At 49.1% G+C, this 23,879-nt stretch overlaps 1 protein-coding gene across 2 annotated transcripts; it reads left to right on the forward strand.

Moving 5' to 3' along the window:
- The first annotated feature begins 3,138 nt into the window (after positions 1 to 3,138).
- PIGR (polymeric immunoglobulin receptor) lies at positions 3,139 to 22,311 on the forward strand. 2 transcript variants are annotated; one of them, XM_006942944.4, is made up of 11 exons: positions 3,139 to 3,296; positions 11,806 to 11,902; positions 12,847 to 13,191; positions 14,560 to 15,213; positions 16,493 to 16,825; positions 17,391 to 17,714; positions 18,645 to 18,819; positions 19,167 to 19,288; positions 19,929 to 20,060; positions 20,184 to 20,242; positions 21,257 to 22,311. In XM_006942944.4, exons 2-11 carry the CDS (start codon positions 11,860 to 11,862, stop codon positions 21,350 to 21,352), a joined length of 2,283 nt encoding a protein of 760 aa, XP_006943006.3. In that variant the 5' UTR covers positions 3,139 to 3,296; positions 11,806 to 11,859; the 3' UTR covers positions 21,353 to 22,311. The 2 variants fall into 2 exon arrangements, with proteins under 2 accessions (XP_006943006.3, XP_044904850.1); XM_045048915.1 differs by lacking the exon at positions 3,139 to 3,296 and adding an exon at positions 3,357 to 3,537.
- Positions 22,312 to 23,879: the final 1,568 nt, after the last annotated feature.

Below are 23,879 nucleotides of genomic sequence, written 5' to 3' on the forward strand. Positions count from 1 at the left end.
TCGCATTTAACAGAAGGAACACCTGCAGCCCTAAAGGAGGAAGCGATTTGGCAAAGGTCACTCAGTAAGTTAGAAGCAGGGCCGGAAGCAGGACATGTACATGTGTTCTGAGACCAGACCAGTGTTCCTGCCGAGTCCCAGGGGCGTGAAAGTCAAATAAGAAGCTTTAGTTCTTCTGATTAGTATATTTTTCTCTTATTAGTCTCTTAAGAGGGAGGGGGGGGCTTTATTATTTTTTTTTATTTTTTTAAATATATGAAACTGATGGTCAAATTGGTTTCCATACAACACCCAGTGCTCATCGCAAAAGATGCCCTCTTCAATACCCATCACCCATCCCCCCCTCCCTCCCACCTCCCATCAGCCCTCAGTTTGTTCTCATTTTTTAAGAGTCTCTTATGCTTTGGCTCTCTTCCACTCTAACCTCTCTCTCTTTTCTTTTTGGGAGGGGGGAACTTTAAAGTAGATGCCATGATGTAAGTTTTGAAAGGTATGATTATTGCTGTCATCGTTGTTATTATTGAGTGATGGGCCGTCCCTCCGCCTTCGGGACTGGGAGGCAGGAGCTATGCTTTAGGGCCACTGAGTTCCCGATGGGGAAGCCACAGTGAGAGAGGGGAAGTTAGGTAGCTCCGAACACACCGCTAGCATGTGGCTGAGCCCAAAATAGGATGCAGGGTTTTGACTTTCTGGCTCTTCCCTGGGTTCTGCTTCTTGTTTTCCCTTTCCCCTAAGCTGGATCAGTAGGCCAGGTGGGCTCTGTGTGTGTGTGTGTGTGTGTGTGTGCGCCTGACACGATCTGCTAAGATGGTTTTGGGGACTTCTGGGAGCCCACACCAGGACACAACCTAGGAAATTCTCCCCAGTATAGAATAAGGAAACTGGGTGGGAGATCTGGGGCCCCAGAGGCAGCCTGAGAAGCAACCATTTTAGGGGTGTTTTTCCCTCCCTCCCTGCAAGCCTACATTTATCAAGTTTCCGTCCTAGTATTCAGTGGGCTTCCCTTAACCCCCATTCCAGCTCAAACAACTAGACCCAAGATATGCCCTGCTTTGGGGGAAGTGAGTTAATGAGAAACAAGAAAACAAAAGCCTACAAATATCTGATGATTGAATCAGAAAGGAGAGAGGCATAAGATGGCAAAGCTTTGGAAGGAGCTGTCATCTGGCAGAAGGAGGCTTGTCCTATCCCTGTCCCCACACTATCTCCATCTTCCCTCACATCCTCCCACTGATAGCGACCCTGGACCCGGGGAGGAGAAAGATTGCATAGCTATTGAGGTACCTGTGTGCCCTCCCACCCGCTACCGGGGGCGGGGGGGGGGTGCTTATTCACGGGTTGCAGCTGGGGAGAGGAGACGGACAGCGATGGAGATATCCAGAACAGGCTGGAGGTGCCAGAGCCCGGGGGAACTGCACCTTGCTTGTCCTGTATAGAACTTCGGTGGTCTGCAGTCTTGCCAGAATTCACTGCAACTCTGGCTACATGGGAGCAGTGGGGCACAGAAGGCTACAAGGCACTTAGGGGAGAATGAGGCTCTGCTTCACGAGATCTCCCAAAGGCCTCAGGGGGCTCATGATGAGCCCAACTCGCCCTGCATCCACAGGAAAGGCAAGGAAGGGCCGAGAGGTCGCAGGGGTCCTACCCGAAGGAGCCCAGAGGTAGGGACAAGGGGAGCACAGAGTGGACCACAGATGTCTCAGGATGAGCGGGGATAAGGGCCACGGATCCTCAGTATCAGGTACATTTCAGAAGACAGGGCTCTTTCCTTCCCAGCACGAGGCCAATGCACAACCACAACAAAGCAAGACCAAAATAATAGGGCCTTCCTTCTATTGCCTCGACAGTAACCTTGACATAAGCCGCCCCCTTGCCCGTGCCCACTTAGCCCAGACTTCACACAAAACCAGAGGAGAGAAGGGAGACAAAAAGGAAAGTAAATCCAGAATGAGATTGAGTTTTAAATCGAGAGTGAAGTGACAGAGAGATCACTGAATCGAACCCAGTTTGCCTGGAAACGACTAGGTGATTTTGTTTTTCTTACATTGTCAGATTGTAGGTTTGGGGTCAGAAATGAAGCTCCATGCTAGAAAATACCGTTTCTTTTGTGGCCATTCAACTCCTTGGTTGTCAGTTCATGTTCACTCGTGAGTAAGTGGTTAGCTAACGTAAAACCCGGGGCTCTAACTGCCGTGTGTTTTTACCGGGACTCTATTTCTCTTTTTCTCCTTCCCCTTCTGGGGTTTGCTCTGCAGGGCGCTGTAGGGAGAGCCTGGGTCAGTCCTGCACAGGTAGGATGGGGCAGGATTCTATGGGGGGGGTATGGTGAGGGGTGTTGGGGGGACATATGTGTGCATGTTGGGGACTGGGCGTCACTTGTGTGACACAGCACTGAATTTGGGGCACCCCAGGAATCCTAACCGGGTCATGTCCGGAAGACCACTAAGGACTAACTGAGATAGGGAAGGAGGTTTTCCTCTGCCACCAGCTCAGTCGATCAGTACCGACTTTGCTGTGGCTCAGAGCGTGGGTCCCAACAGGACTCCGTGGTCCGCCATTTTTAGGGGAGCCCAGAAGCAGCCAGTGTTTAATCCCTGTGGGGAGTAGAATGGGAAGATCCGCAGCCCCCCCAGTTCCTGAGAGCACTGGGGCTGGTGGAAGGGGGCTCTTTGGAAGATGTGTGTAAAGAGTGGACTTAATCCAGGCTAAGTATCCTAGAAAGTGGGGGGGTTTCCAGAGTGAGCAGAGATGAGAGGCCATGGACTGAGAGCCGTCCCTGCCACTTGTGCCCCATCAAATGCACTTCAACTTCATTCCACACCTGGACCGGGGGTATCTGGTTATACCCTCAATCTGCAGGTTTGGGGTTACTATCCCTAGTTTTGAGATGGGAAGAAACACGAAGGGGCCTTGCCTAGGATCTTGCAGCTAGAAAAAGGCAGAATAGGCTCTTCATGCCTGATACTCTGTCTCGCATCCTGCAGCTGCAATAATGGAGGGTTCCCTGCTAACAGTCTCCCCAAGGTCAAGGGGAAGCAAGTGGAACCAGTCAGAAAAGCCAAAAGGAAAGGAGAGCAAGGGATCATTGAGAGTCACGTGCCCCTGGCCGGCCGCCATGCCTATGGGAGAGTGTCCCTTTAAGAGCCCAGGTGTGGGTCAAGCACTGCACACAGTTTCGGTTTTGGCAGCCGCATCCAGTGTCCTGCTGGCAACTTCTGGAGAGCCCCAGGTTGTGGACTGGCCAGCAGGCTGTGCCCCTGAAACTGAGTTGCCAGGAGAGAAGACAGTGGCTTAAAGTAAGTGTGCCTGTTCTGGGATCTGCAGCACGATGCCCTCTGGGAAGGGACTGGGACGGTGGCTCAGAAAACCCTCTACATTCACAACGGCCAGCCCACAGAGAGTGCGGTGAGGGGGACACGGGGCGCAGCCTGCGCGGCTGAGCACGTGGCCGGGGAGCAGAGGTGCGCGGCCCCCAGAGATGAGCGAGGACGCACGTGTGTGGGGAACCCCCTCCCCATGTCTGTGAAACGGCAGCAGGTGGGCAGAAGGAATGTCTGTGGTATGTGTAGCTTTGCTCTAAAGCGTGCCTCTAGAACTCCCTACCAACTCCTCCACGGTCTAACGCACGTAGTGTGTGACCTTGGGCAAGTCACGTGATTGCTCTCTGCGCCGCGGTTCCTAAATCTGTTAAGTGGGGATGCAAATAATCCCTATCCCTCGGGTGTGTGAGGTGCAAACGAGAAAATACGTGTGAAGTTGCTTTGTAACCTCCAGAGCAAAAATAACCAGAGCCTGGTGATTTTCAGTTTAGCTCCGTTACTCAGGGACTTAACCGAGCGCCAGGCGCTCCTGGGTAAGCGACCGCATGCAGAGTGCCCGGCACAGAGCGGGTACTCCTCTAGGCCCGGAGCTTTCCACGTCCAGCTCCCTGGGGAGGGTACGCGCAGCTCCTTTTTCGGAGAGGCTCGGGGACCCTTTCCGGGTTCAACCTAGCTTTGTTCCAGGTGATTCCTGCCACACGGAGGCATGATGTGTGTCATCCTATCACCTTGCCCTCGCCATGGTGGGGCAAATGAGGTCCCCCCGGGGTAAGTGGGCAAGGTGGGCAGAGCCGCCTTCCAGGCACAGACGGCATTCTGCGTCCTGATGGTCTTGCTGGCCCTGCAGCCAGGAGGCCCCCCTCCCCCCCGTGCTCTCCCGCTGTCCATCCTGACGGCGTCCCCAGCCGGCCACGGAACCGTCGTACGCAAGCTGCTGCACTGTGCGAGCTCCCTTCCCGGCACCCCCAGCTCCGCTTATGTAACTGCCCCCAGGACTGGGGCCGCCTGAGCTGCTGGTGCTGTTTTGCACCAGAGCCTCCGCCATCCCTCTGCCTCTTCACTGGGGGGCTTCTAGCTTCTTCCACCTCTGAAGAGGGGATGTGCCCATTCATGGGTTAGGGTAGAAGGCAGCGATCTGCCCACCGGAGCCAGCTCCGGAACCCTTCATCCATCCGTCCTTCTCCTTGGCCTTGGATGTGGAGATGTAGCAGAGAGAGCAATGAACCAGGAGTCAGGGGAGCCGGTAGCTCTGTAATCATTGCCTCTCTCTTAGCGCCTCTAGACCTCAGGGGCTGTATTTTATTGACAGCGCGAAGATAGCGGCTGGCACGTGGCAAATCCACTTTCCACGGGCTTTCGCAGCTTCCTCTCGTCCCCTCCTGAGACAAATCCGGGTGATCGGGCCACATAGGTATCACAATCCCTTTATAGTCGAGGAAACGAAGACTCCCGAGTTAATGTGAGTGGTGTAAAATCACCCAGCGAGTGTGAATGATAACATTTTGGTAACAGTCATTGTAACATGGTCACGGGGACATTTTGCCATCACCTAGAAAACAAAATACCCAACTTAAAAAAAAAAGAGAGAAATATTATGCATGCAGGTGCTCAGCAGAGACCCTCTTCACATATGTCTTGCCCTCTCTCTGGGTTGGTTGGGGTTGGGATTCCAAAGTCACCTAGAAAAAAAATTTGGGGCAATGTGTCTGGTTATCGGAAACAAACATGACATGACTTACACATAGTAGATGCTAAATAAATAGCAGCCATTATTATTTTTCAGGAAGAAATTTCTCTGTTGGCACCCACCTCTGGGTTCAAGTGTCTCTTCCCAGGAACTGTCTTTCCCGTGAAAAGTGGAGAGGAGAGAACTGGACTAACTTCTTTAAGAGTGGATTTCCTGCTCCCTCCTCTCCTGACTGCTCCCCTCAATGTCAAGACCCTCCTGGTGCAGCGTAGTGACTTAGAGCTTATGCTTTTGGTCCAGAGAACCTGAATTTGAATCCCATGGCGGTTGCTTACCGACTTTGTAACCCTGGGCAAATCTCATACTTCTCTGTGCCTCAATTGTCTCATATGTGAAATGGGTTGCCCGTTTTATTCTCCCTCCCTAGGGTGGCTGCAAAACGTTAAGTGAGGTTAACACATGTAAAGCGCTGGAGAATAACTCTATATGTGCTGGCTCTAATCATATCGCCTGCTTCTAACCTACTCTCTTCCTTCAGGCCATGCTGGTCCAATCTGGGTAGCTCGCCCCCCGTCTTCAAAGGTTGCCCAGTGAAGAGGCTTCTATTCCCCTGTCACTCTAGGACGTGAAAAAGAGAAGACTGTGCTGATTTTATTTTTATTACTTTTTTTCTTTTAGAGAGGGAAAGAGAGAGCACACGTGCCAGTGCGGGTGGGGATGGGAGAGGGAGAGAGAGAGAGAGAGAGAGAGGGAGGGAGAGAGAATCTTAAGCAAGCTCCACACTGAGTGTGGTGCCCGAGTTTGATCCCATGACCCTGGGATAGTGACCTGAGCCGAAAGCAAGGGTCGGACACTGAACTGACTGAGTCATCCGGGCACACGGACTGTTTTGATTTTAGAGAGGCGTTGGGAAAGGAACTAACATATTTTGAGCCCGACACCATGCTAAGGACTTTACATATCTATGTTGTGGCCTTTAGTCCTTATAGCGATTCTCTATACTAGGTACAATTGTCTCCAGTTTACAAATGAGGACTTGAGGCTCAAAGAGTTTAAATCCCCTACCCCCAGACCACACAGACCCCGCGTGCGAGAGCTGATAACCAAGCTGCAGAGCCCATGATCTGTGCTGCTCTCCAAGCGCCCGGCAACCATGAAAGTCAGGTGCGCAGACCCGCACTCTCTTATCCTTAAACTGACTATTGCCTCCTACAGTTGAAGGGCGCTTTGTACTATAGAAAGCACTTCCATATGCATGTCCCGTTATCCCCTCCATCGTCCTCCACCCCACAGAAGCCTTTGTCTCTAGAAGAGTTGAGGGACGGTGATGTTCATTTGACAGATGAAGGAGTTGAGCCGGCATATTTTGCCCAAGTGGTAGAGCTCTTCTGGTAGCCTGTGACAGGGCAGGACTCAGGACCTCTGGGTTCTCTTCCATCCTCCAGGCCCCTTTTCATGCAACTGTCCCTGGCGAGCCCAGAACCAAGAAGGCATTTGGGAAGGTGAAAGAAACCAACCCTGACTCTGCCCTTCCCACACAGGGGATGGCGATGTGACCATTTCCGATCCCATCGGGCTTTGCTGAGCAGCCAGGACTTGCCAGACGCTGCGATGCAAGCCCCTCTGTGTGGGGGAGGCCGATCTCAGCTGGCCCCTGCCTTGCAGAGCTAGCTATCTGAGAAAGCCTGTGAGATACGCATCTGTGCATCAAGGCAGGATGGGATGGAATCAATAATAGGGTTCTAAGTTTTTGCAAAAAGGGCATCTGGAAATCCATGAGGCTTATTCCCAGAGCTTCATGGAGCTGGTATTTCAAATGTTTAATTTCCGCTTAAATTTTGCTTTAACGACAGGGATGGGAATAGAAAGTCTTGGATCTTTCCAGCTCGCACATTCTTTGATTCCCTTGGCTGTTCTCTCCCCATCTTCTTGCCCTCTAATGGGCAAGAAGGGAATTCTTATTGCTTCCCTGAACGTTTCTTTTGCTTGGAGACTGTCCCACAGTCCGGGGCTTACATAAACTACATAAACTCTCATAAACTCCCACTTGTCATTTCAAATCCGAGGCCCTTCCAAAGCACACAGACCGCTCTCCCTCCCTCAGTGATAACGCAGTTTCCGGGATCACTCTAGTATGTGCTCAGCTCCACCACTCAAGGGAGATTAAAGGGGTGGTCCCGAATGGACTCAGGCAGTGCCTCTCCTGGAGGCAGGGGAAGGGGCCACTCAATCCAGGCCAAGGAAAGCCTCATCCCCAGCCAGGCCAGCTGGTCCCCACTTCTCTGAGCTCCAAGCTTCTTGCTTCTCCAAGTTCACACTCATGGGAAGTTGTCAGAACCTGCCAGCTTGGTTTTATGTCCCCGTAGTGCGTGCTGTCTGTCATCTCTGAAGCCCCGGGGGCTGTTATGTACTCAACAGATGAAGAGCCCTGGGGCCCTCTGTTATGTACTAAACAGATGAAGAGCTCAGAGTGACTGAAGCATGTGGTTCACCAGCAGCCACGCTAGGACTCGGTCTGGGAGATCCGTCTCCCTCTGAATAGAAAAGGAAACTATGAATTCGATGGGCAAAGGTTTGGACTCCAAGCCAGTAGAGCTGAAGTTCAGCCACTCTAACCGAAGGGGAGCCAGCCAGAGTAATTTTATAAGGAGACAAACTCTGTTCTCCGGCCCAGCTGAAAATCCTGCCCCAATCCACAACTGTGTGGGCATGTTATAAATATGTCAGAGGTAGTAACTGGGTAACATGAGAATGATTTAGAATATCCTAGCCTAGCTAGTAAAACCAAACAAAACCACTCCTCTTTAAGTGGTTTTCTCATCTTTAAGGATGAGAAAAAATGCCTTCATCGTGATATCCTAGCCTATGTAGATCCCCAAAGGACAGGTCCCTCTGTTCATCCAAGGAGTGATAATAGGGTAGTGATCCAATTCTGCTGTGGGTCTTGGGGCCAAGCATCTCTCTAACCTTTACATCTCCCATTTACAACACGACGATCTACCTCTTGAGCTGCTGTGATGATGAAGTCATATAAGAAAAGCAGTTAGCAGAGCATCTGGTGCATGGTAGGTGGCCAATAAATATTATGCTCTTTCCTTCCGCAACTGCTTTAAACCAACTCCAACCACCATGACTGGGGCATCCCTGAGACCTGATGCGCTTTGGGGGGAATGTCTGGTTTTGAGAGGCAGGGATCTCTAATGATTCTCAAAGCCCAGGACCCCTTCAGCTTCTAGCAGAGAAAGCGTGCTTCGAGTTTAGTTTTGGACAAAGACGGTTTCCTGCTTCTCCGAGTGGGGGTGCCCTTGCACGCCCGTGATCTACCCTGCAGCCAGACTGTGTGTTCCTCACCAAGGTTACTCTCGGCCAGGTTTGCCCTTCCAGCTAGCTGTGCATGCCCGATGCTTTCATCCCTGGCCCGAGGCTGTGCAAAGCGTAAAGGGTCCACTTGCATATCCTCTCTCCGGGAGGCCATTCGCAGCCATCCAAGCATGTGACAAATGAGAGGAAGCCTGGAGCAGAAGTGGGGACCCCCACTTGGGAAAACCTGGCCTCTGCCTCTCTGTGACCCAGAGCAAATCGCTTTGATCAATCCAGAGGAGAAACTGCACCCCTCAACTCAGCCCATGGGAAGACCCCTTCCTGTCTCACAGACATATTAGGGAGATTGCTTATCTAGAGATGAGAAGAGGAACCAGAACCAAGGAAAATACTGCTGGCTTAGGCTCTTAAAGCATGTGGCATTTTGTCAGTGCACCCAAAGCCGGTGCAAATGGCAGGTGGTAATTTCCCTGGGATTCTCCAGCCAGCACATTCCAAGCCTTCCAGAGGAGACAGACTTCCCAGCCTTCTGCCACCTGGTGCCACCTGGGAGTCTCTCTCATGGTGACCTGTAGTGTCCACTCCGGGTTCCCCCAGTCAGCATCTCCTGAGCATTTGGCTAAGGACCTACCCCAGAAATTAACCATTGGCCTGGTGTGGAAGGTCTGGGGCAATTAACTGGAATCAAGAGAACCTCAAGCTGTCACCTGACACCCATGTCTGTCCCCTCCTTCCCTAACCCACTCTCCTTACTCTTCCAAAGAACTGGAGAAACAGAATACCTTTGTCTCCACAAGGAAATAAAAAGGTTCCTGGCTGGGAAATTCCCCCACGGAAAAGAAATAACCAAGATAAACAACTCTATTGCCTTTGGCTCAGGCTGGTGAAGGGAGTCTCGGGGAGCGGGAACAAGGGTGAAGGTGGCAAGGGGAGCCTGAGAGATCACTCCCTGGGCTCCTAACTGCTTAGAGCTTCCTTATCTTTATGGGTGCTCATTATTGCCCTGTGCTTGTTGACATGGTTTTCTCCCTTAATGCTCCCATTGTCAAACCACTCCAAAGGTTAAACCTGTTGAAATCCTTGGGAAAGTGGGACTCCTCTGTCCACCTCTTTCCTCCTCTGGGCCTCAGTTTGGGTCCTAAGACTGAACCCTGGGACCCTCAAAGCGCACTCCCTGCCCCAACCCAGGGCTACATCCACAGATGTGGCAAGGTTTGCATGCACTGAGCCCTCCAACTGGCCTTATCTTGGATTCTCCAGCTTCATCTGTCCTGAACCACAAGGCAGGATAACGGAAGCCAAGTCCCTGGGAAATCTTGGGCCTATCACTCAGCATCTCAAGATCTTGATTCTCTTATCCATAAAATGGTTGTAATTATATCCATTCTGTTTTAGTTAAAGGGAAGTTATAAAGCCCCAGTAAAAAGATAAATGGCAATGCTTTGATAAGCAATGCGGGCTCTACGAGTGACAGGAATGAGCACGAGGATAAGCCTGCTGCCGCGTTGAGGCGCAACGCGGAGCATTGGGAAAAGTGAAGGGCTTTGACTTTGGAGTCTGATGAGGTTGCGTTCAGATCTTGCCCATTCCCCACCCCTCACCCTGCCCACCCTCACACTTAACTCCTTAGGGAAAGCACTTAAATTGCAGCTTTCATTTCTTCCTGTGTAAAATGTGGAGAAGGACATCCATTTCAGAGGGAGATATTCAGTTTATTTTTATTTATTTATTTATTGCTTATTTTCATTCTTTAATTTTTTTAAGAGCAGCTCAGCATATTTTCACAAACTTCAGGAAACTTTTAGAGATATACTAAGTGTTTCTAAATAAACAATTTTATCTGTGTTTGGAGGATGTGGCAGCCTTCGGTGTTGTGAAGTCAAATTCTATGATTTTCTTCTACCACTTAACATTTCTTTTTTGTTGTTGTTGATACAAGATAACATTTTATTTTATTTTATTTTATTTTTTGTTTTTGTTTTTTCAATATATGAAATTTATTGTCAAATTGGTTTCCACACAACACCCAGTGCTCATCCTAAAAGGTGCCCTCCTCTATACCCATCACCCACTCTCCCCTCCCTCCCACCCCCCATCAACCCTCAGTTTGTTCTCAGTTTTTAAGAGTCTCTTATGCTTTGGCTCTCTCCCACTCTAACCTCTTTTTTTTTTTCCTTCCCCTCCCCCATGGGTTTCTGTTAAGTTTCTCAGGATCCACATAAGAGTGAAACCATATGGTATCTGTCTTTCTCTGTATGGCTTATTTCACTTAGCATCACACTCTCCAGTTCCATCCACGTTGCTACAAAGGGCCATATTTCGTTCTTTCTCATTGCCATGTAGTACTCCATTGTGTATATAAACCACAATTTCTTTATCTATTCATCAGTTGATGGACATTTAGGCTCTTTCCATAATTTGGCTATTGTTGAGAGTGCTGCTATAAACATTGGGGTACAAGTGCCCCTATGCATCAGTACTCCTGTATCCCTTGGGTAAATTCCTAGCAGTGCTATTGCTGGGTCATAGGGTAGGTCTATTTTTAATTTTCTGAGGAACCTCCACACTGTTTTCCAGAGTGGCTGTACCAATTTGCATTCCCACCACCAGTGCAAGAAGGTTCCCGTTTCTCCACATCCTCTCCAGCATCTATAGTCTCCCGATTTGTTCATTTTGGCCACTCTGACTGGCGTGAGGTGATATCTGAGTGTGGTTTTGATTTGTATTTCCCTGATGAGGAGCGACGTTGAGCATCTTTTCATGTGCCTGTTGGCCATCCGGATGTCTTCTTTAGAGAAGTGTCTATTCATGTTTTCTGCCCATTTCTTCACTGGGTTATTTGTTTTTTGGGTGTGGAGTTTGGTGAGCTCTTTATAGATTTTGGATACTAGCCCTTTGTCTGATATGTCATTTGCAAATGGGAGATATTAAGTTTAAATGAGATAATACACATACATTATTTAACACAGTGCCTGGAAAGAGATCATGGTAAGACACCACCATTGTTACATTTACAACTTTAATCCTTACCAGGCCTCCTTTATGGGTCTCAGTTTACATATATGAACACACCATAAAAGATTCCAGGGATGTAGGGAGCACAGCTGAAACAGAGAGATGGGGCCACTCGGTAGTAACCAATCATCCAGCAAGTTGTTCCTGAGACCTTATGGGTCTTGCCCAGAACCATGCCTCCCAGACGGGGATATAGAAACAATGGCACCTGTGTCCCCATCCCCAAGGAGCAGGCAGCATAGTTGAGAAGACAAAAATCTACACACGACTATTAAGGAACAAAAAGTACTAGGGGATAATGGGACTTTGAGCCGTAATGGGGAAGGCGGAGCCATTCATTCCTTCAACAGAATTTATGTCAGTTACTGGAGCTACAAAACCAAACAGGTGTTACAGGAACTTTAAGGCCAACTTAGTCTTGGAAGACACAAGAGCTTCATATTTTGTGCTATTGTCTTTCAGCTTCCCACGAAAGAAGTTGGCCTGGGTGGCACAGCCCCGTGAGAGCCACCAACGATGAAGCTCTTCTTCTTCACCTGCCTGCTGGTGGTTTTCCCAGGTGCGTCTGTCAGGCCCCAGCCCACCTCTCCAGGATCCATTTCCCTGGGAGCACTAAAATCAACCCTATCCGCAGGGATGCCACTCTCAAAATTTGCACTCCCTCGAGGAGGAAGTCTCACAGATGATACAGAAAGGTCATGTCTGAACATAGATGGATGACCAAGTGTTGGGGGTGGACAGGGACAGGAATGGCAATTCCTCGCTTCAAGGCCAGGAAGTCTGGTGAAAGGTCTTCACCAGAAGGGGGAAAAAAAAATCTTGACCTTAAACCAGGCATCTCTAAGAGTTGTTATGGAGTTTGGGGGAAATGACTTAATCCTTCTTGGCTGTCAGTATCTTTGCTGGGGGAAAAAAAAAGGATCTGCCAAGTGTTGTTAGAAATATAAGAAAATAATAGATAATAAAGGCAATGGCATAGCATCCTACAAAGTGGCTTTTTTATGAAAAAGGCTATCATTAAATAAGTTTGCCGTTCCATTGTCCTTACAGTGATTAATTTTTTTTTAAAATTTTTTTCAACGTTTATTTATTTTTGGGACAGAGAGAGACAGAGCATGAACGGGCGAGGGGCAGAGAGAGAGGGAGACACAGAATCGGAAACAGGCTCCAGGCTCTGAACCATCAGCCCAGAGCCCGACGCGGGGCTCGAACTCACGGACCGTGAGATCGTGACCTGGCTGAAGTTGGACGCTCAACCGACTGCGCCACCCAGGCGCCCCCTTACAGTGATTATTTTTAATGAGTTACAGTTAGAATTTAATACTGATTAATCCATCTTTATACCCAATCACAACAATTATCCAGCTGTAGTACATAGCAAATAACCCGCTGAAGGTACATGCATCAGGAGGAAAATTTCATCTCCTCGGGGTGAGCCATCAGGATCCTTTCAGCAGGCTTTACCTCCTCGGGCCTCAGAAAACCTGTCTTCTCTCCCCACAGTGGTCTCTATGAAGAGTCCCATATTTGGTCCCCAGGAGGTGAGCAGTGTGGAAGGTGGCTCAGCATCCATCACATGCTACTATCCGGCCACCTCTGTCAATCGGCATACCCGGAAGTACTGGTGCCGGCAGGGAGCCAAGGGCCGCTGCACAACCCTCATCTCTTCGGAGGGCTACATCTCCAAGGATTATGAGGGCAGAGCCAAGCTCACCAACTTCCCCGAGAACAGCACATTTGTGGTCAACATTGGCCATCTCACCCGGAATGACTCTGGACGCTACAAGTGTGGTCTGGGCATTAGTAGCCGAGGCCTCAACTTTGATGTGAGCCTGGAGGTCGGCCAGGGTAAGAATCTAGGCTCCTTGGGCTCCTTTGGGAAAGTGAGAGGGGCTCATGTCGGGAGCAACTGGAGGGCTTCAGGAAGAATTTCCTCAGAGGGAAGCGCGTCTGGCCTGGGATGGGAAGGCTGTGTGTCCTCCTTCCAGAGGCAAGGACTTTACATAATAGAACATGGAAATGAGACCTATAGGACCTACTTGGGGGTGGTGGGGGGACTTTTTAGGTCTTCAAGGCCTATCACATTTTAGGACTTTACTAAGACTATAGCTTAGAAGAGCATCAGGAGGAAGAGATCTGTCACCGGGTTTGTGGCAGGTGGAGCAAAGGGGTTTTGAACTGAGGGAGGCAGAAAAGGCAGGGAGAGATTTGTAGAGATTCTTAAATTCCTGCCATTGTTGCACCCTTCAGATCAAGACCTTACGACACCAGAAGGCTTCTTTCAAAATGCATTTCTTACCTGGGATCCATTAGTCCATCAACACCCTCAGCGTAAATTAAATGATCAGTTCTTGCCCAGAGACCAGGGCTCTGAAGGAGTGGGCCACTGACCAAGCCTGTTCTAACTGAGAAAAGAGAAAAATAAGAAAGATCTTTCTGGCCAGGTTCAATGACCAAGGCGTATTAGATAATCAAGAAGAAATTAAGAGAGAAAGAGGTCTTAAGGGAGGAAAACTGGAGGGGTTCTCAAAGATATGTTTTGCTCCTTTGGGATGTGCCTGTTATTATCTGTGGACTAAATGAAGAGTTCATTCAGCTGGCCATGTAGAGTCATAAAATGGGAGAATTTTAAGAGCTGAGGAGAGCTTGGAGTTGACTCTATACAGGATGTCCAGAACACTGGAGACCATGAGTATACATTTCAAATGGCAAAAATTCATTCCTTTACAAAGCAGCCCATTCCATGTTTGGACTGTTATAAATTTTAGAAACTTCTATCACAACACACTGAAATCCATCACCCTCTACTTATATTTATTCTGTTTATTTCAGCACACGTTAATTTTGGCACCTATGTATAGGCAATGTGCTAGGCACTGCAGGGGAGTCAAACGTGTGTAAGGGATGTCTTTGCTCTCAAGGGACTTCCACGCTGTGGGGAACATAATTAACTATATGCAAGATCAGATGTAAAAGAGATACAGCTATAAATGTCAAGAGAGCACAAAGGAGGAAGAGAGTAGTGTCAGTTTAGGGAAGGCTTCCCGGAGGAGACAGCAATGAGGCTCAGTCTTGGAAGACATATTCTGACAGTGTCCCTCCGGGGAGGAGAGCTCTGAAGGTGAGAGGCACACCCAGGCCCTCACTGGGAATGCTGACCGGCCCTATGTTTCAAGAGAGTGAAATCACAAATTGCCACCTGTCGTTGTCTTGCAGGTCCTGGGGCCGGAGATGACACTGAAGTCTACATAGCTGACTTGGGCAGAACAGTGACCATTAACTGCCCTTTCAAGTCCGAAAATTCTGAGAAAAGGAAGTCTGTGTGCAAGAAGACAGGCCAGCTCTGTGTCCTAGTCATTGACTCCAATGGGTATGTGAACCCCAACTATAGCAACAGAGCAGTCATCGATATTGATGGTACCAGTCAAGTAACGTTCAGTTTCGTTATCAAACGAATCCGGCTCAGCGATGCTGGGATATACGTCTGCCAGGCTGGGGATGATTCCAGTAATGATAAGCACAATGTTGACCTCCAAGTGCTGAAGCCTGAGCCTGAACTGCTTTATGGAGACCTGAGGGGCTCAGTGACTTTTGGCTGTGCCCTGGGCTCTGAGGTGGCAAGTGTGTCCAAATTTCTGTGCCGAATGAGCAATGAGGAAGACTGCGACGTGGTCATCAACACCCTGGGGAAGAAGTCTAAGGATTTTGAGGGCAGGATCCTGCTCACTCCCAGGGACCAAGGCTTCTTCAGTGTGCATATCACCGGCCTGAGGAAAGAGGATGCAGGGTACTACCTGTGTGGAGCCCACTCTGATGGCCAACCTCATGAAGGCTCACCCACTCAGATATGGCAACTCTTTGTCAATGAAGGTGAGACCTGAGACTGGGAGGGTAAGAGTCATCCCAGCAGGAGGGCACCTGGCTCCCACCCTATGAGTCTATCCAGTATCGATTAGTCAGTTGACGATGTCTGCTCCCTGACAAACTCTGAACTGCATGTCCCCATGGACAGCTGGACAGAAGAGCTAGAAAACATGGCCTCTGCCTTGTGTTACCTACTACCTATTACTTGTGTAATGACAAATTAGGTTGTTAAAGGCCTTTCAATGGCTTGTCTGATTAATAGAAAGGAGAGTGAAGCACTTGACTGAGGCAAAACCTGTAGATCATTTGGGTCTCTGAGAGCCACAATAAGGACTTAGCATGGAACCCTGGGCTTGCAGGGGTCACCTGTCCCTTCTCTTTGTCTTTTGAGCAGAATGGCACCTCATCCTTCACACTCAAATGGGAGAAAGTTTGGCTTCTCTTGGTCTCAGAGCTCTCCCAGGAAGGCAATGCCCCAGCCTCTAAATTTCCTCCTCAACATCTCATAGGGTTATTTTTTATTCTGCACCATCTGGCCTACTCAGCTGTACTTTGGCAATCCAGGAGGGTGGTGAAATAATTAAATCCCTGCTCCCTTTCACCTGGGAGCATCCCGTATAAAGTTACCCTCATGAGAAACAGCAAACCAGTACTTGCAGTTCAGTGTCCCTGCTCTTGTGACCTTTCCTTAAGGGGCTCACATTCTCTGCCCATCATTTTTATACCCAGCTCAGTCCTCATCACATTCTTCAGCATCTTCATAGCTCAGCATCCCCACTGAACCTCAGCTTTGGCTTATTGGAGAATGGCCATCCTTTTCTGAGATGGCCCTCAGGGTCCTAACCAATTAAACCTTCTGTGCTACATAGTTTATATTTTAAATCATACCATTCTAAATTTATTTTCTTAATTTGGAGAAAAACCATCTGACCATTTTTATGGTATGAGCTAATAAACTGACAAATAGTTACATAGGGAGAGATTTTGTAAGAAGCCCAAGGAGTTCAAGGACTGATGGCCTCTCCTTAAACTCCTTCTATTCTCTGCCCAGAATAAGGTGGGAAAAGAAAATGAGATGCCCAGGGTAGTAGTGAAGATCACTGGAGTCTGGTTGGATGGCTCCAGCCATAGGCTCTGTGACATTAGGACAGTCTTTCTCATTTTCTAAGGAGAGTGAGGTAAATAGTCTAAACCTCACTCCCCACTCTGGCTGAGACCATGCGGAAGAGACTGCCAAGACCATGTTGCTGATGTTCTGAAATTCCATCTCTGTCTGTACTTTCAGAGACCACGATGCCCCAGAGTCCCTCTGTGGTGAAAGGTGTGGTCGGAGGCTCCGTGGCAGTGCTTTGCCCCTACAACCCTAAGGAAGCAGATAGCCTAAAGTACTGGTGTCGCTGGGAAAACACTCCAAATGGCCGCTGCCAGCAGCTGGTAGAGAGTGAGGGGCTGGTTAATGAACAGTATGAGGGCAGGCTCGCGCTATACAAAGAGCCAGGCAATGGCACCTATACAGTCCTACTCAACCAGCTTACCAATGAGGACGCTGGCTTCTACTGGTGTCTGACCAGTGGCGATACTCGCTGGAGGTCCACAGTGGAGCTCAAGATTGTCGAAGGTAAGAGCTGAACTGGGGCAAAAGAGAGGGGAGGCATCCCCAGGATCATCCAGTCAACAGCGACATCACCCGGAACCACTCTTCTTTCTATCTCATCTCATGCTGATGGGACAGACCTCGGGAGAGAGCCCCCCTGCCGAGATGTCATGTTTTCATAATTGTAACAACCACCCTTTCCTGAGAAAACCCCACACTCACCAGACCACCACACATAGAACCTTTTATTATCAAGAACGTTGGCTTCTTTCACAGTATACATGGCATCAGCTGAAGTAGAGTGCAGCTCTTTGTATGGAGTCTAGAAGAGAAGAGAGGAACAAGGAAAGCAAACTGAAGTCAAGAGTTTGTGTTTTATGATAGACTAGATTAATGTATGGGGGTCATCAACAATAATCATTACATAGGTACATGATTGCATTCTTTATGTATTCAGTATCATGTATTTACTTATAATGCTATCCAGAGAGGACACGGGCTGTGGACAAATGTCCTCACCACAGTCACTTCCCTGCAGCATTACCAATGCCAACTTGTGTGCCTATTTCTCCCTCCCTCCCTGCTCCAGGAGAACCGAGCCTCAAGGCACCCAAGAACGTCACTGCTTGGGTGGGAGAGACTTTCAAGCTCCCCTGCCACTTCCCGTGCAAATACTACTCCTATGAGAAATACTGGTGCAAGTGGAGTAACAAAGGGTGCAAGACCCTGCCCACCCAAGATGATGGCCCCAGCCAGGCCTTCGTGAACTGTGACCAGAAGAGCCAGATAATTTCCCTGACCCTGAACCCAGTTGCCAAGGAGGATGAAGGCTGGTACTGGTGCGGGGTGAAGGAAGGCCACCGATACGGGGAGACCATGGCTGTCTATGTGGCAGTCGAGGAGAGGGTAAGGGGTAAGTCTCTGAGGGCGAGGCTTACGCCCCCCCCCCCCCGGGGACATCAGAGAAAGGCTCCTGCCTACAGGCTTCTCCAACAGGGGTGGCCTTTAGGTTTGGTTATAAGAGACTAGAGGCAGGGGGAGATTTAGCCTCTATATAGTCTCATTTAACCCTCTAAAAAGAGCATCTGAAATAAACATACTAACTAAAAATAAATAAATAAATATTAATAGGTTTGCCATATGACCTCAGCTTCAAGACAAGTCCCGTAGTTGTCCCTTCAGGCCATTTTGAAGCCCTTTCTATGGGAGAGACGTTCTATATACAGAAATTTCAAAGTCACTACCACATGCAGTATGCTCTGCCAAAGCCTACTGTCAAAAGAGGACCAGATATCTTCATGTACAAGATCTGGTAAAGAAAATTAAGGCAATCCCTTCTAGAAAGTTTGCGTCTTAAGTCTCTTTTTTAAAATGTCACATAAAATGTTTTATTCCTAATGAGGGTGTGATTAGTCCCGCTAGAAATCCTACTGTGTCTGGGTGCAGCTGATCTGGTTCACTGAGGGACCCATTGCCAAGCTACCACCAGGGGGCAGCACTATTGCACCCAGTCCTGTGGTCCCTGGACCTTGGGCAGGGTTTCAAAGCTGAGAAAAACTTCCGTCTCCAAATGATAGGTTAGCCCTGAAACAGAGCCGGGTCTATGCCATGGATCCTTGTAGATGGACATGGATTTGGTGTGAACAGGACAGAGATCATCTGACAAGCTAGAGAGGACCATCACTCCTCTCTTTCTAGTGTCATCCTGGACTCCACTCTAACAGCCTTGAGATCTCACCCTGACCCTGTGATTGCTAATGAAGTCCCACTCCACGGATTCCCTAACTCCAGGGAGTGAAAACTGACAAAGAACAATCATTCAGTCCCACTCGTCTTTCTCTAGGGTCCCAAGATGTCAGCCAAGTGAGGGCTGCTCCTGGTGAAGAGGAAGTAGAGTCAAGTGTCAGGAAGACTGAGAACAAAGTGATTCAGGATCCCAGGCTTTCTGTGGAGGACAGACCAGTGAAGGATACTGGAGACCCCGCTGGTGAGAGCAGAGCATCCGCAGACACGGACAGGTGAGGACAAGGACCTCAGGTTGGGCCATGGGGACCATAGAGGAGAGCCTGTCTACCTGTCAATAGTGAAGAAGGCTTCACTGTCTTGGCTTGTGCTCAGGAGGGTCCTCTGCCCTTCTCATGTGGCTGGAGTGGCATCCACCATTCAGTTTAATTTCCCAGGCCTGGGACGCAGAGAAGGCCCAGTCTTTGCTTTTGCCGTATCTGAGAAGTATCCTTCGAAGAGTAGAGCTAGGGGGCCACGTCAAGAGAAGGGACTGAAAGAAGGAGCTAGTGAGACTCAACCTGTCAGCACATCCTGGGACCCCAGGTCTCCCTTCCAGTGACTAATTCAGTCTTTCTTCCAGCTCTGCAGAACAAGGCAGGAGCTCCAAAGTTCTTGTCTCTACCCTAGTGCCCCTGGGCCTGGTGCTGGCACTGGGGGCCGTGGTAGTGGGGGTGCTCAGAGCACGGCACAGGAAGAATGTTGGTGAGTGCCTGAGATCCCTTGCCCCCCATCTCCAACCCTGAGCCCTTGGACCTCTGTGGGGTTTTATCTGCCCTTCGTGTGTGTGGGGCGGGGTGGGGGGGTGCTACTACAGTTCCTTCTCTTTCATAGGTTCCAAGAAAGGGTTCTGGGAAAGCAGGATGGGGAAAGATAAGCTCCTACCCAAAATGTACATTAAAGTGTTGCTATCTCTGGAACATCATCTCTGATGGCTCGGGGTTCAAGTTTAGAGGCAGGATTGGCAGGGGGAGGAGCTCAGGAAGAACTACACTTCTACCCTAGTTTGAGAACTGACTGATTATATGACTTTGGGTGTCCCCATTTCATGCCTCAGTTTCCTTAGGGCTCAAGGCAGGGATAATAATAACCACCTCACTGGGCTGATGTGAGGACAGAATGAGACACTGTGCGTTGAAGGGTCAGGGTTTGTTGAGTCTTGATTATCTGTGAGAAGGGATGGAGAAGGAGACTGATCATTTCCGTTCTTTTCTGGGTCAGAGTCAGAGGTGAGCAACCTACCACACTGCCCCTTCCAGCTATCCTTTGGGGCTCCCTCAGAGGCAGCATGTCCTGCTCACATTTGTCCTCTGTCCCTACACCGACTCCTCTTTCTCCTGGACAGACCGGATTTCGGTTAGAAGCTACAGGACAGACATTAGCATGTCGGACTTCGAGAACTCCAGGGAATTTGGTGCCAATGACAACATGGGAGCCTCTCAAGTCACTCAGGAAACATCTCTTGGAGGAAAAGATGGTACGTCCCTCACTCAAGGGAATGCTCAACCCCTGGGAGGGCAAGAATTATACCTGACTCTGCCTCTGGGGTGGGAATATGAGGCTGGTGAAGGCTAATCCCCCCACCTTGCTCTTCACATAGAGTTCAGCGCCACCACTGGGAATACCATGGAGACAGAAGAACCCAAAAAACCAAAAAGGGTAAGAGTGAGGAGGGAGATGGCGGCCCCACTTGTGTGACAAGGAAGTGCAGCATGAGGGTCTGTAGTCATATCTCAGAGTTGGGGCTGATGTCAGAATAGGGAAGATAGTGTCAACTTTTTGAGAGCAAGATGTATCCTACTGGTCGTGGTGTTAATGTGGCTGAGGTGCAGGAGATGAGCTGCATTTATAGGCTGTGAACATGCAGCGGGGAGGGAGACTGGGGGTTCAGAAGGAAGTGCGCAGAAACTTCAGCCACAGAATAAGAAAGGTTAAATGTCAAATACCAGTGTCTTCCTGAGCTGTGGAACCTGTGGACTTCAGGCCACGCACCCTCCCTTGAGAGTTTGCTCTCAGGACCAGCCTTTTGCCTGAGTCTAAAAGACATTTGCTGGCAGCAGGCAATTTGATAGTCACTAGAAGCCCTTCCCCACTCCAACCACATGCCATATGACTTGAAATCCTACCAGAGGTGACTTCTGACTCTGGGTCACATATTACCCTCCTCCCACTCGCTGTGCCTCCTTAACCCCAGCGTGTAAATGCTTGCTACCGTATCTACTCTCCCTTGAAGCAGCAGAGACCCTGAATCTGGAACAATTAGGGGAATAAGCTAGTCCTGAAGACGGGCTTCCCCTCCAGCCCTGTGTCGTTGCAAAGCTCCATCTTTAAGATAGTGGTCCTGTGGCTGATATCAGCCTAGACCACCTTGCCCATGTACTGTGTGGGCAGAGCTTCCGGGGACAGGCCCAGGCAACAGGGGTGGTTCCACTCCATGTGTCGGAAGGCGGTAGTGAGACAGAGGGAGATATTTTTAGAAACTGCAACTTTCCGTTTCTCAAAATGCATCATTGGTGAGCATGGGGAGCTAGATTAAGAGCAGCAGGTCAACACAGTCTGGAGTTGCTTAAGCCAGGATTATGTACTCAATATATTTAGTGCCTACCCTCCCTCTGACCCCCACCCGCTGAGCCAACACCCCAAACACTGACTCCTGTCCTGTTGCCCCCTTAGTCCTCCAAGGAGGAAGCTGATATGGCCTACACTGCCTTCTTGCTCCAGACCAACAACATGGCTGCCGACGTCCAGGGGGCACCCAGTGAAGCCTAGGCACCAGCTGTGCCCTCCCACCATCCATGACAATCACCTTCAGAATCATGTTGATCCCCGGGGCCCTCAGATCCAGGGTGCCTCGCTGCGTGCCCCCTCACTGCATGGGATTCTCAAAGGGATTCTCCTCCTCACTCCACCCCTCCTTCTCTCCATCTCCCCCTCTCTTTCATCTTTTCTTCTTTCCTTCATTGAAAATACATAGTTGGATATTCACCAGAACCAAGGCAGCCTTCTAGACACTGGGACAGAAAGGCCGTCACCCCGGCCAGCAGCATTTTTGTAAACATCACGGAATCCTTGGAAACTGCAGCTCCTCTTGGTGCAGTTATACTCACCAAGACCTGAAATCCTCATCAGGTCTACTCACCTCTGCCCATAGTGGGAGGGAAATCATAAACTGTCTGGAGTCCTGGGGCCTTAGGGATCATGTAACGTGGGTTTACATACAAGGAATCACAAACACACGTGCAAACCTTTCACACGTGAGAGGTAAAGAGGTTTGCTCAAGGGCACCATGTAGCATAAACTAGTGTCAAAACCAGGTTTGGTACCTCTACCTGTCCTCTTGACCAGGAATCTCTCTACAAGGACCCTTGCACTCCTGATGGAGGCAGAGTTCTAGAATAAGGAGGAGGAGGAAGAGAAAAACGTAATGGAGACTAGTCTTTCGCAAGCCCCACCTCGGGGAAGAGGACTCTTTTTCTGTCACTCAAATGGACCTAACGGGATAAAAGAGTAGTCAAATACGCATAAAGCCACTTATTCGAAGAGCTCTGAACCAAAGGAAGGAAAGAGGGTGTTTGATCATGCTGGGGAGGGGCTGATCTCCAAAGAACTAAGGTTTAAGGTCTTTTTCCCTCTGAGCTCTGTACTTCAACCAGCACCTACCAGCTGAAACTTGCTTCCAAATCAAAAATGTGATTTAATTAATAATTAAAGACCATGATTGCCACCAAGGAGGCTCAGACTGCATTTGTCCCCATACCTTCTATTTCCCAGGTAACCCTTTCAGGGTGTTTTGCTTTGGTAACCACTTTCAGGCACTCTAGGCTGTGTGCCTAAACCAAAGTTCCCCCCACCTCCAACGCTAGACTGAAGGGGGCTAGGAGACTGCCTATAAGTGGGACCAAGATGATCAATAAAAGAATTGTTTGGGGTCTACACCAATCGTCAAGAACCTGAAACTCTGTGTTACAGAACTTAATTAAGACTATTTATAATGGAATAAACTGAAGGCAAGTATAACTGTGCTTCTCTTAGGCATTAAGAAAAAATCTTGGTAAGTATCCATGGAATTCTTGACCTTGGATCTTATATCTTCCTGGGGTATCCTTACAGATAGAGAGGCTATTAATCAAAACTCAAGTAACCAAATGAGTAAAATCCTTCCACAGAAATTTCAGCTAGAAGCTAGTTAAATGGTAACTTAGCTTTTAGAATAATTGACCCAAAGTCTCTTGGAGGACAGTGATTAGATAAAGGACCCCCTTGTCTGCCAAGGCCATTCCTAGGTTCTGGCACTAAACCTAATCATATCCTATCAACCCCTCACACCACACCAGACTCTTCCTCAGGGCTTCTGTGTATCAGAGTTCTCTCTGGGAGAAAGTTCTTCCCAGGCTTCTATCCTGCCTGATGTGGGGAAGAGAATTTGCTTCCACCTGGGCCTTGATCATACTGCTTCTGATGCTTTGTGCTTCCAAGCCTGCCCTTGACCAGACTCAGATTTCAGTCCTCCTTAGTCTCCCCTCCTGCTCTACATGTCCAGGCCTGATTCCTGGACCCTGACCTGGATCAGAGTCTTGGGCTGCACTCTGGCCCAGAGAGATGGTCATCAGGAATATTTATTTCTCTCTGTTCTCTGTAATGGGGATGCATATTTAGCTTCTTCTGGAATGACAGCAAATCATTCCAGGAGAACCAAAACTACAAGGTGCATCAGAACCTATGTTTTCCCCCTGGAAGCTACTCTCCGACCAAAGCATCTTTCCTGGGGCAGTAAGATTTAGATGCAGCTTCTATATTAATGCCAATAACCTGCAAGCCAATCCGGAGCTCAGGCAGCCTATCCCATCCCCTAGAATCAAAGACCAAGAAATGCCACTAAAGTCGTAGACGATCCTGTATTATTCTTAACTGATGTTATAAACTGGTGGTCAAGTATAATAATGTACTGCCCAAAGCCCACCTGAAATCCGTCTATGAATAAGGAAGCTGGTCTGTGGCTGAAATGGGATATCTAATAACTTAAAAGCAATTTTAAGGGGGAGGGTTTTAGTTTCCTAGCCTGCTATAACAAACTAGCATAAACTGGGTGACTTAAAATAACAATAACTTAGTCTTTCACAGTTCTGGAGGTTTGAAGTCTGAAACCAAGATGTCCGCAGGGTTGGTTTGTTCAGGAGGCTGAGAGGGGGAAGCTGCTCGGGCCTCTCTCCTCACGTCTGGCAGCCGCCCACAATCCTGGGTGTTCCCTGGCTCACAGCTGCATCACTCCCATCTCTGCCCCATCCTCACGTGGCCT

The sequence above is a fragment of the Felis catus genome, chromosome F1 (genome assembly GCF_018350175.1).
Source record: "Felis catus isolate Fca126 chromosome F1, F.catus_Fca126_mat1.0, whole genome shotgun sequence".
NCBI classification, from domain to species: domain Eukaryota; kingdom Metazoa; phylum Chordata; class Mammalia; order Carnivora; family Felidae; genus Felis; species Felis catus.